The sequence below is a fragment of the Haliaeetus albicilla genome, chromosome 3 (genome assembly GCF_947461875.1).
Source record: "Haliaeetus albicilla chromosome 3, bHalAlb1.1, whole genome shotgun sequence".
Taxonomy (NCBI): Eukaryota; Metazoa; Chordata; class Aves; order Accipitriformes; family Accipitridae; genus Haliaeetus; species Haliaeetus albicilla.
The window spans coordinates 4,032,550-4,044,673 of NC_091485.1; the positions used below are offsets into that span (position 1 = coordinate 4,032,550).

General features: G+C 41.2%; 1 protein-coding gene across 3 annotated transcripts in view; it reads left to right on the top strand.

Moving 5' to 3' along the window:
• Nucleotides 1–256: 256 nt before the first annotated feature.
• Nucleotides 257–12,124, top strand: part of RPRD1A (regulation of nuclear pre-mRNA domain containing 1A) — a 46,566-nt gene continuing 34,698 nt past the window's right edge. For 2 of the 3 annotated variants that reach the window (XM_069778705.1, XM_069778707.1), the window contains exons 1-2: nt 258–648; nt 11,790–11,919. In XM_069778705.1, coding sequence (XP_069634806.1) covers nt 498–648; nt 11,790–11,919 — 281 coding nt within the window. In that variant the 5' untranslated portion in view covers nt 258–497. Of the gene's footprint in view, nt 649–11,789; nt 11,920–12,124 lie in introns of all 3 variants that reach the window. The other variant, XM_069778706.1, reaches the window with a different exon arrangement.

The window sequence follows — 12,124 nt, forward strand, 5'->3', positions numbered from 1 at the left end:
AACCTGAGGAAAACCTGAGGAAAACCTGAGGAAAACCTGAGGAAAACCTGAGGAAAACCTGAGGAAAACCTGAGGAAAACCTGAGGAAAACCTGAGGAGGGCAGCCCTCCCGCCGCCTGAGGCGAGCGGAGCCCTGAGAAAGGGAGAGCCGCGCGAAGGCTGCTGGGAGAGGCGCGAGGACGGCGGGCGCTGGCGGGGCCCCACCCCGCTCCGCCTCGTTCTGGGCCCCTGCCGGAAGTGAGGGCAGGAGGAGAAGGGGGGCGGGGCGAGGCGGCTCTCCGGGAGGTTCGGCCGCCGCCATTTTGTCAGCGCCGGGCTGTCCGGGTGCGCGGAAGTGGCGGCCGGCGAGGCGGGAAGGGACGGGACGGGGCCCGCCCGGCTCCTCCCCTGCTGGGGCGGAGAGGCGGGGACTGAGCGCGGCCGAGCCGGGTCGGTGGACGACGAGGAGGAGGAGGAGGAAGCGGCGGCGGGGGGGCCGAGCCGAGCGCGGCCCGGCGATGTCGGCGTTCTCTGAGGCGGCGCTGGAGCGGAAGCTCTCGGAGCTGAGCAACTCGCAGCAGAGCGTGCAGACCCTGAGCCTGTGGCTCATCCACCACCGCAAGCACTCGGCGCTCATCGTCAGCGTGTGGGAGCGGGAGCTGCGAAAAGGTGAGGCTTGGCACGGCCGCCGCCGCCGGGCCTTTTCCCGCCCTCGGGTGCCGGGTAGGGCCTGCCTTGGGGGCGGCGGCGGCGGCCGTGGTGGGAGGAGGCCGCCCTCGGGTGTGCGGCTGCTGAGGGGAGGATCGTAGGGCTCCTCGGCCTGTCGAGCCGGTGAAGGAGGGAGGGAGGCCCGGCCGGCCCGGCCCGGTGCCTGGGGAGAACGGAGCTGCTGGGGCAAGTGTTAAACCCCGGGTGTCAGTTTCTTGGTTATTGCGGGCTGGGGGGTGCTTCTCCTTCTTCTTTTTTTTCTCCCACTCCCCTGGCTGCTTTCTTCTCTCTCCCGTTCCGCCTTCCTCCCTCAGGGAGATGCTTCTGAGGAGGCTCGTTCTCACGTTTTACTCCCCTTTTTTGCGGAAGGAGAGAGGAAAGTGGGAAAAGGGAGGGAAGGCGGAAAGCACGGGGTTTAGTGCTTTTTGTTTTAATACTGGCAGGTACGGCTCTTCCAAGACGATCCTTTTTAGGTAGTCTTTCATCATCTATAGCAATAGTTAGCTGTAATACTGTTCAAGTTTCCTGACGCGGTGGCTTTGTCCACTTGTGCCAGCAACTATTCTTTTAGGGAAGCTGAGGAGGGGAATACTCAGGGGGAAGAGCAATTTAATGTGTCTAAAGTGGTTTTTACTTACTGTTTTTGCAGATGGCTAATACCGATGTTGGCGTAATAAAGATGTGTGTTTCTTTAGCTGTATGGAGTATTTGATGTTGAGCCTGCAGACTTAGATTCTTACGTGGCTTTCCTTTTAACAGGAAAGAACTTGAAGCTATAGGCAGTGGCTCAGGGACTGAAAGGCCAAAATGGCATGTGAAGGTTTATTTCATCTGACTGGCAAATAACTTTATCTTAAGTTGACTCATTTAAGAAAAAGAAAAATCACTTGCTAGAACTCTACCTTGCTCTAGAAAGTGTTATTGTATTCCAATAGCTTCCTTTGGAGCCCCATTAATATGTGGATCTTTAATGGGAAAAGTGGAAGGCTAGGTTTTCAAGCTGAGAGGAGAAACAGCATTAAGCCATTACAGGATTTAGGAAAGAGAAAGCAATCTCTTAGTTTCATGCAACTAAGAGGAATAGTCAACTGGCAGAAATGATGTGTAATGGAATACAAAGAGTGCATGGCTGGATCACAACTACCTCTTGGTTAGGGGGCATAACTTCACAGCAAATGGATTGAACTACTCTTAAAATAAAAATCTTGAGTATGAATTATACAAAACTTCACAATATAGTATGGAAATATGTTCCTATAAACTGTGTAGCTTTTCACATGGCTACTGTGTTTTTGTTTAATATATGCTTTTTGTGTGAAATGTTATCTTTTGAACTTTCAGGCATGAGTTAAATTATTTTTTTCTGTTCCCTAAAGAAAGACATTTTGGTGGCATATTTCATCTTGTGAAATAAACACATTTTCACTAAGTGTTTGTTGCAAGCTTGCTTTCTTGTTCTGAGGACAAATGAATGGATCTCCCAGCTGTGTCTGAAACATTTTACATTTCTGGGCCTTCTAAACAAACAACTTGAATGTTTGGTGTTCTGAATGCTATCAGAAAGGTATCTTAAACTAACTGGTACAGAGCCAGAGTTTTGGTTGCTCGTCTTAGTTAACATGCGCAATACCAGTTCATAATAATCTATAACATTAGTGGTCAGTCCTTAACTTTAGTATTACCATAATTTTCTTGTGCTGTTGGACTAATTGGAGAAATGAAATGGGCTATATATTTGAAGGTGGTATTGAGAGACAAGGATAATGATCATCTTAAGAACTCCTGGGAATGCTTTGCTTTTTCTCAGCTTTCAATGTCTGGCTTCCACTTTTAAGCCTGTTCTGAGGGCGTAGCTTAGGAGCTTCGGATGAGCATAGCTGCTGCAATTGGTTTTATCTTCAGTTTGTTGAAGCTGTCGTCTAGCTTTTGCTGCTTCCAAGTAAGATTTTTCTGGTGACCTCTTTTCAGAAGCCAGCCTTCAAGGGTCTGTGGAAAGTATGTGATAGGCTGCTTCCGGTAGAGTAGCCTAATTGCTTTCAATGTCCTGTACCTTTTCTTCTGGGCTTTTAAGGCTTATGTGAAGTGTTTTTTCTTCCCTATGTTCCTCTACCACTTCATTTGAAGCTGGTGTAGTTAATATAGGCAGGATGTATTTTAATTTTCCATCTCTGGTAATAGTACCTAAGCTTCATAAATGTTAGCTTACTTTTGGCTGGCACTAACTTTTTGCTAATAGCAGCACAGAATTTTAAGATGGTCCCTAATCCTCAAAGGGTGGATTTGGTGGTCAAAGCAGACAGCATGTGGAAAACGAGAAGGAAAACCAGTATGCTGTGGTGAAGTGACTTGCATAAAACATCACAAAGCAGAATGCTGGCAATGAGGCCATAAATAGAGTAAGTTTAAGGCTCCTGACTTGCCCACCATCCAAGCTGTAGAAACATGATTTCCCTCCTACCTGAGAGGAAAATGATCTCTATTTGGGGAATACAGACACAAAAAATTATTGGCATTGTCTGCTGCTATTGCTAGCCAGTAGTGTCCTGGATCTGAAACTTGAACCTTGCCTTTCTAAAATTTATTTCCTTTCATTGTATCCGTTTTTTGTTGTCACCTCTGTCTCCAGACCTTCCTTCCAGCCTACTCCCTTTCAGGCTCATGGAACATTGTATAACCGAGTTGCACACAGAACAGTGTAATACTACGTTTTTTCTGGATGCTTTCAGTTTTGTGTCAGATCAGCTTGCATGAACCTTTCTGAAGATGTCTTTAGTTATTCGTGAAAACAAGTGCTAGGATCACAGCTCTTTTGTTCCTGAATGTTTGGTTCTGATTCTTTTATTTTTAAAATAGTCATTGTCTTTATATCACGTTGGAGTAGTAGAGGTGGAGAGGCAGCTTTTCAAGTGTGCGTATAACTTAGGTAACATAAAATCTTAGTCCCTTTCTGTATACTTTCATTCACTGATAGTGTTTAGGTCCCATATTAGGGCATCTCTACAGATCACTGGTTCCATACACCTTCATCTACAGGTTTTCTACAGTTGAGCTTCCATTGATTCTCTTGGTTAATTCTTGCACTTAGATGTAAACAAAACTTGCACATCTTTGTCATAACTTGGGGCAGTTACGTAACACTGGATTTGTCTTGCTGTACTCCAGTGTTGCTAAAGTTGTATTCAGGCAGTTGTTGTAACTCGTGATTACTGAAGGAGAATGCATATATGCTTTTTCCCTAATACTACCATCACTTTTATATGTAGTTCTTAAAATAGTGGCATGTAAAATTCATAGGGTCATTCTTAGAAGTAATAAAAAATTGGAGGGAAGCTAGTATAAGGTATTCTGGAATTGACTGTATTGTGAAAGTCCTGATAACTCTGAATTGTCCAGACGCTTCTAGTAACATCACAAATATTTAAGGAAAGGATGTTATTTTATACAACCAGTAGTTTGATGAAATTATGATAAGGAGTTGCATATAATATGCTTCAAGAGGCTGAGTGTAGAGATGTGCTGTTTAATGACTGACCTCAAATATGTGCTAATGAAAAAAGTATGGATGAACTGTGCCACTAGTGTAGGGCTGTGGCAGAGCTGGTGCTCTGCCTGGGGTATTAAGTATTCCTGATTCTGCATCTGTGCAAAACCATTCATGTGTTACTCAAAGTACTCCAGATTTCAGTGTATGTATGTTAGTAATCTGTTACTATGATTAGTGGAGAATAGATTCTGTAGTTCATTGATCTTTTGTTCATTGATGAGTAAAATGATGAGAAAAGATGACTAGAATGCCTTTAATTTAAATGACAACTGTAACGAAATAACAAAGATTTCTCCTGTTTTGACAGATAAGCAGAGGTCTACAGTGACAACAGAACAGCTCCTTTTCCACTCTGCTGTTGGTTAAATATGTCTTTAATTATTCTGGTGTTTTTTTTGCTGACAATGTCTTGTACTGTGCTGCTGCTGAAAATCCAGCAAAACCAATAATTAGTTTTGAAATAGATGAGTCCCCTGATGGAAAGCTGGTACTGCCGCAAAGGAGACTGAGGATAGTATTGTCCCTTTAGGCCACAGCCTGTGTTAGCGCTGGCTTATGCTGATGATGAGTCTGCGTTCTTTTGAATGTCATAGTTGATTTATGGAATAAATAATTTGGTGGGGAGGCTGCTCTTTCAGTACTTCATTTGTAGTAAATGTCTTAATAATGTGATTCTCGTGCAGCTTGGATTTTTATTCTAGAGAAGTGTAGCTTTTTTTTTTTTTGTACTTGTGATATGGCAGCTTCATGATTGCTTCAGAGTAACTTGTGTGGATTAACTTTTGTGATAATGTGGCCACATAACCTAATTATTTTACAGAGACCTTTTGATTGGGGGTTAGGGAGAATTTTGTAAAGGCTTGAAAGGTGTGCATTGAGGAAAACAATCCTGCTTCAGCTAGATTTCAGATGTATGAAATGTAACACCCAAAGTTAAATAGTTAATAACTTAGTAGACATAAGCTGACTCAGTAGTTAAGTAGTAGTAATTAATTAACTGTAATGTGACTACATGACTCATTCCCAAAATGCAATGGTGGGCCCGTTAAAACTATTTAATTTTGTGTATCCATAAAGAGATTGACTTACGGGGTTTTTTTTAAACTTAAGTAGTGGCATTACACACACAATTTTGTTGTGTAAGCCTGCAGCCACTGAGTGGCTGCTGAGAAAACCCTTAGGAACCCCCTTGAAGAGGCTCTTCTGAGATGGAGGCTGTTGAGACTTATTTTCTGTTATTTGCAAATCAGGTATGTTCTCTTGCATACATCTCTTGCTCCCTGGTTTCAGGATTCTCTGCAACTGTAGGGGTTTGTTGTTTGTGTGTTTTGTTTTGAAATGAAAAATTTCAATTCCATAATTCAAAGCATCAGCCTTCAAGGGTGAATGGTAAGTGCTTGCTCAGTAGGCTTCATGTGCTATTTGCTGTACTGGGTTAAAGTGTGTTCTTTTTAAAAGGAAAAAAAAAATTACTAAATGTTTGAGTTTGGTAATATGGTAATTTTTATTTCAAGCTCCAGTTAGTTGTCTGTAGTATCTTCCTGTCAGCTCATTTTCTGTTAGGTTTTCCAGGTCCAGCTCTGTCACTTGTTAGGTGTTTATGTCCTAGTGATATTTTAATAGTTGTCGTGTTGTGTCTTTAAACCTTATTTCAGATTCAGGTATCTGTTTCCTCAGAGCCTGACATGGCATCTCATAGATTAGTCAGTCTCAGAAACTGATGGTGAAGAACACAACATCCTCCCCGCCCCTTAGTCACTTGTCCTCTTGTTCTAGCTCTCATCTGTCACCCCACCGGTGTCACAGGGATTGTTGTCTTCACTGCAAAGCTTATCCGGGTTAGCAGAGCCATTGTATGTTTTCTTTAAGGCAGCTACAATTGCATAAGTGCATCTGGGCTGCTACAGAGGGATGTATTTTTAGCGCTCCACTCTGCCAGTTTACCTGCTGTTCCATTTTATTATGCTTGAACTTTTTTTTGGTTTTGGGTGTTGAAGACATTCAGTGGTATAAAATGCAACTATTTTTGCTTATTTATGGCTGTCTACAACTTCTGCTGCTGGGACGTATGCTAGTGTTTGGGTCCTCACTCATTATAGCTGTTGGCATTGATGCAGTACATTTTTCTGAAGCTAGTGGCTGCTGTGGCAGTTGCTCAGTGCTGCTGAAAATTGGAAGATAGAGGATCTTAGTAGGCAAGTTTAGAAGGCCTAGCAGCATTGAAGCCAGAATTGAAAGATGTACTACATCTGAATTACTCTGATATTCAGTCAACTGCTTTGGAGCAGAACCACAGCCAAAAGTGGTGGAAATATATTGCCCTGCAGATGTGAAGTGCATTTCAGGAAACCAGTTCCTGATTTAAAGCAATTCTTTTCTGTACTATGTAGTGTAGTTTTTCTACAAAGAGAAGGAATCTTTTTCTGCTGGTGGTTGTAAGATTATTTTACTTAATGGTGGTATAGTGTCATGGGCCAGTGTGATACATTTGAGAGAATAAATTAGGTTTTGTTTTATTTAAAAGAAACAAAACTATGGCTTACTGATTTTACTGGTTAGTAGGTGTTCTTGAGGAGGCCAGTAATATACTTAAGATGGAGGTGCTTGTGGGTACCTTCCTGCTTATCCACATGAATCTTCTCATCTATGCAGAAAGGTTTGGAGATCAACCAACAGCGGGAAAAACTTCAGATGAATGCGAGTTGTTGAGTCAAGTTAGAGATTTACAAAATGACCTACAGTCAGGAGCAACAGATTAGCAATATAAGAATCTTTCACTTAAAGTAGTCACACTTGGATTGTGTAATCCAACCTGACTCATTGACTCTTTGAGTCTTGAAAGAATGCAGTGTGTACAAATCTATATTCATTTATTGCTGTACTACTTGTGTCCTGCTATCTTGCCTGTACCTGCCTGTCTTTCATCATTCTGGTTCTGAATACTTAAGTGCAGTGTCTTTTTCCTATCCTAAAACTGTTGTTATTGCTGTCGATTCATACCCATCTTGGCATTGTACCAGCCAGGTGATGCAGTGAAAGGAATTGGTTTGTTTCACATGTTTAGGTAATTCAGGATACACTAAGTGTGGTGAGAAGCTTCTACAGAGTAATCATGTTGAAATGGTTTCCTTGGTTTGTGACCAGCTTTCTCGTGTCTCTGGTAATTTGATGCTGATGGCCTCTTTCCCAGCAGTGGCTGTATGCTGTGTTCCCTTTGTCTGCTAGCCTCCAAACTCAAAGTCAAGATACTTGGACCCTCAAACCTTGAACACACATTCTGTGGGCAGTTCCCCTCTCTGAAAAGGAGACAGCAGTTCTCAAACCTTGGTAAAATTCACCAGGAGAATCAGGTGACTGCAATGTTGAACCCTTAGTTTAACTTTTTCTTAACAGAAGGTTATTAATTTTAAGATTAAGTGCTCATTGTACCACATGCCTTTTATGGTTTTATTATCTTTGAATTGTCCTTTCTGGTGGTAGCCTCTCAAGTGACTTTTTACAGATACGCTTTCAGTTATGTTACCAAAGATGCTGCACTTAATCAGCTTGCATAAAAACTCAGGTTAGCTATCACTGTGAAGGGTCAGTGATCTTGCACTCAAGTTTCAGTGCTGCTTGACTTAAAAAGGATGAGTTGGGTCTTGTAATAAAAAGCTTAAAAGCTTGTCAGGTGTTTACAAAGATGTCATGTAACTTCTTTTGCAAAGATATGAAGCATGCTATGACACAGCAAGTGTCCCAGGGATTTTGGGAGAAGTGCTGACACTCATATACTCTGCTGCATATATGTAGACTAATGTAATTCAAAAGCAATTGAGCCAAATCTATTTGAATCCATATTGGAGAACTTCAGTAAAAAGGAAACTGGTTAGTGCTGATAACTGTTGCGGGGTTTTAACCTACTGATGCTCATTTTCTCAAAACCTCTTGTTAAATGATACTTTCATTTGAGGTCAGTTGGCATAGCAGAGCCAGCCTGTAGAAGGTTAAAGCCTGATGTAACATTTTCAGATGGGTCAATAGTCTATGTACTTGTAGTGGGATGTAAGTGAAATCTCTTATGCTTCTATGTTTCTCTGTAGTTTCTTCCTTTATGTCTAAGATGTCAAGTATCTCTCAGCTCTAGGGAAGAGGTGTGGAACAGCATGAAACTAGTGGACATGTTTCTAGCAATCTTCATGAGACCTCAGTTTCCAATGCCAGGAGGTAAACCTGGAGAAGACAAATATGGGTGATTATGCTGGCTTTGATTGCCAGAGTTAACCTCAGTGAAAATAACATGCTTACTGCCTTCCAAGGTAAAATACTAGAGTTTCTTGCACTAATGTGGTGGCTTGTCAGAGTTCTCTAAGTATTATGGACTCAAGCATACTATGTCAGGGCATCTATATTGGACTGGCAGAGAACCAGGAATACCCAGGCCAGGCTAACAAGTATGCCAAAGAATTTAAGACTTGATAATGAAGATGTCAAGTCTCTCCACCATAGATGCCTGATGATGCTGCAGAGTATTCATTGGCACTTAAATATGTCAGATACATATTTTTTTTTAGGACACACTTGGTTTCAGTTGCGAGGTGCCAATCCCAGTTAGTCTCATTGTGGATGCTTTAAGAGTAATCTGCTTAGTATGGCCCTTACACCAACCAGCACCATTGACATGTTAAAATATTTCAGAATCCAGCGCTTCAGGGAGCTGCTTTGGTGGGTAAATGGTAAATTGAACTGAAACAAGCAGAGGAGTTATGTGAACACTGCACAGAGCTTCTGAAAAGATGATTCAGTCCAACATGGATGCTTTCTTAGCAGTTTTGTGTTTGCAGACTGTACTGTTAGTGTACCAGAGGTACTGTGGGCTTTCATTTTCTTCTGACAGTAAGACTGCTTTTGCTAATAGCCTTGCCACATGTTGAGGATGCTTTTTTAAATAGTCTTAACTGTTCTTTGATCCATTTTGGTGTTCTGAGATACATCAAAGCACGGGGCTGAAAAGTTAGCGTCACTGGTACTGAAGAGAGATGCTTTAAACAGATAAATTTTTCAGAACAGATCTATCTGGTCTGGAATTTTGTATTTCAGACTTCAATAGCTAATTTACAGTCACAGCAGCAATAGAACACTTTGTGTTTTTTCAGCTCAGAGTTGTCAGCCTCAGTTGCTAAAGGTTATGTTGCCCTTTAGTCTCATGTGTAAGGCAGAGCGGTAGTAGGCCGGGATGTAACTACTGAAGATTGGTGAAGTGAAGGGGACAGCTTCTTGAGAGTAGGCATAATTTTTAGCTTCGGAACTTTGGAATTAAATATTACTTCACAATGTTCTTTGTAAACGTAAGGGTAGAATATTAGTTGAATTTCTAACCAAAGCCACAGATAGCTTAATAGCGTTTTGATGATTTTTGTTCATTATATGCAGCTTTGGTTCTGTTGAATTGTAGTAGGAAGCTGGAAAGGTGATACTAGAAGAAAGCTTGAAAGTGACTTTCTGGATTTTTAGCATGCTTTTTCCAAACGTGGTATACTGTAGTGAATAGATCAAGTCTAGACTTTGTGACAGTCAACATCACCTGACTTCATGGCACTGCATACATCTCCTGTCTTTACCAGCTCAGTTGATCTGGTTACTTGCTGCAAACAAGGAAGCTGAGGTCTGTCACAAATGAGTTGCATCACTGAGGATTAAAACATGACTTTTCTTTCTGTGAAGTGGACAGACAAGGACCTATTGTGCATGCAGTTCAGAGGATGTGGAATGGGGAACAGTCTGCTTCATTAGATTTTGAGTCCTAATTCTGGGCTTATTTAAGAAATGGGGGAGGCAGGCATGGTCAGCTTTGGTCAGTGCTAGTTAGTTTTCATGCGCCCGTGAGACAAGACTTTTTTTTTTTTAAGATTCTCTCTTTGAATAATTCAAAGCTTTCTATGTGACAGAACTATGATTTACTTGAAACATAGGTAGGAGACGTGTTGCTATATTGTCAGTTAGTTTTTAATATAGAAATTAAGTAGCATAAGTTTATAAAATCTACATTTTAGTTTAGCCAGCTTTTGACCCAAATAGATGAATTTCCTGGGTGTCTGCATGTAGTGACCTCACTGTTTGGAGCAGACTTTTAATAGATCCACCTTGTGTGGAGCACTTCCAAACTAATTCTTTTTTGCCCTTTTTTAGTTTTCCTTGATTCTAAGAGATAGGTGCATTTTTACTTTTAATGCAGAGGTTTCCCCCCTCCCCCTCCACTTAATCCAGAACTCTCTTGACTTGTTGGATATGTCTGTGCAAGAGGATGGGAAAAATTCAGTACTCTGAGGAGAAATCCTTCAGAGGAGTATTTCTATAGTGCAGAATTTATTCTCAAAAATGATTCCTTAGAATGGAAGCATATCAACATTGAATTTTCTGTTTGTATGTAAGGGTGCTGATTCTGTATGTTTGAGAGGTTTCAGTGGAAATTAACAAAATCACATCATACTGGGAGCTAAGCATGAGTTTTAAGAAATTCTAGATTGGCTTTACCACAGTGCTGCTTTCCTCGAGAGAGCAGAAAAAACTTAAATCCTGTCTCTCAAGAGAAACCTCTTTTTAAAGTCACAGCATACATACTGAGACTGTATGGTGATAATGGATATTGGAAGTTTTTTCTGGTGTTAACACAAGGTTGGAAGGCTTACAATAAGAGTTGCAGCTCTGAGAAACATGTAGACTTACGAAGATTAGATGAAGTGTGGTGGTAAATGAAAATACCTAAGTAGGAACACTTAGAAAACATGGAAGAGATTTTCAAAAGCAACTTGTAAATATGAAGCTTGTAATCTATTACATGTTAATGGGAATGGGGTAGAATGCTTAAGATGCTTGGAGAAGAGATACATTGCAGAAGCCTGAAAGTGATTTTTTTAAAACGTTTTCTTGATGTTACAGCTGCAGGCACATGAGTGTTTTAATGATTAGGAGATGAGGGAGGGGAGTATCATGGTGATATGGAGAGATTGACTGTTCAGTTTGCTCAAATATGAGAATGAGGGGTGGTTATGTAAGACTGAGTGAAATTCAAATCAAAAGGAAGAGGTTCTTCACATGAGTGATTGTGGATCTGTGAAGGTCCTTGTCAGAGGGCTTCATGGGTATAAGAATTTTATGCAGGCTCAAAGGGAAGCTGAAGTACTTTGAACAAATCTATGAAGACTACCAAATGGACAAATCACATAAGGCTCAGGAAAACACCTGGAAATAGTTGGGGGCTGAAGAACACTTTGGAGTATCTTTCTTTTTTTTCCTGTTTATTTTTGGAGGTGGTGCTAGAGGGAGCTTATGTCATATTATGAAGGAGGAAGAATCTGAGCAAAGAGTTACAGCAGAAGGGAGAGAAAAGCCACTGGGTGACCAAAGTCTTTTCACGTTTTTAAATACAAAATCAGACTGAAATGTTGTAGGCAGTAATGAGAATAGGAAAAACACATTTGATCTGGGTTTTTTGTGTTTAGTATAAATATGGATAAATAGGTATTAGTTGGAGGAACTAAAATTTCTAATAATTCTTGTTTATCACTCTTTTTATTAGCAAAACCAAATAGGAAGCTGACATTCCTGTACCTGGCCAATGATGTCATACAGAACAGCAAAAGGAAAGGACCAGAATTTACGAAAGACTTTGCTCCAGTAATAGTGGAGGCTTTTAAGCATGTTTCAAGGTACAGTAAACCATTATGTGCACCGTCCTTCATCATCCTTCATCATACTGTATTTGAGGGGTATTTAGAGAAGTCCTCAGTTCATCTCTTCTGACCCAGCTAGTCCTTGTGCTATTTCTGTACTTGAAGCCTTGTTAATTTAATTTGTTCAATTTTCTTTAGATCTTGGATAGTCTTAATGCCGTTGCATGAAGTTACATAGTAA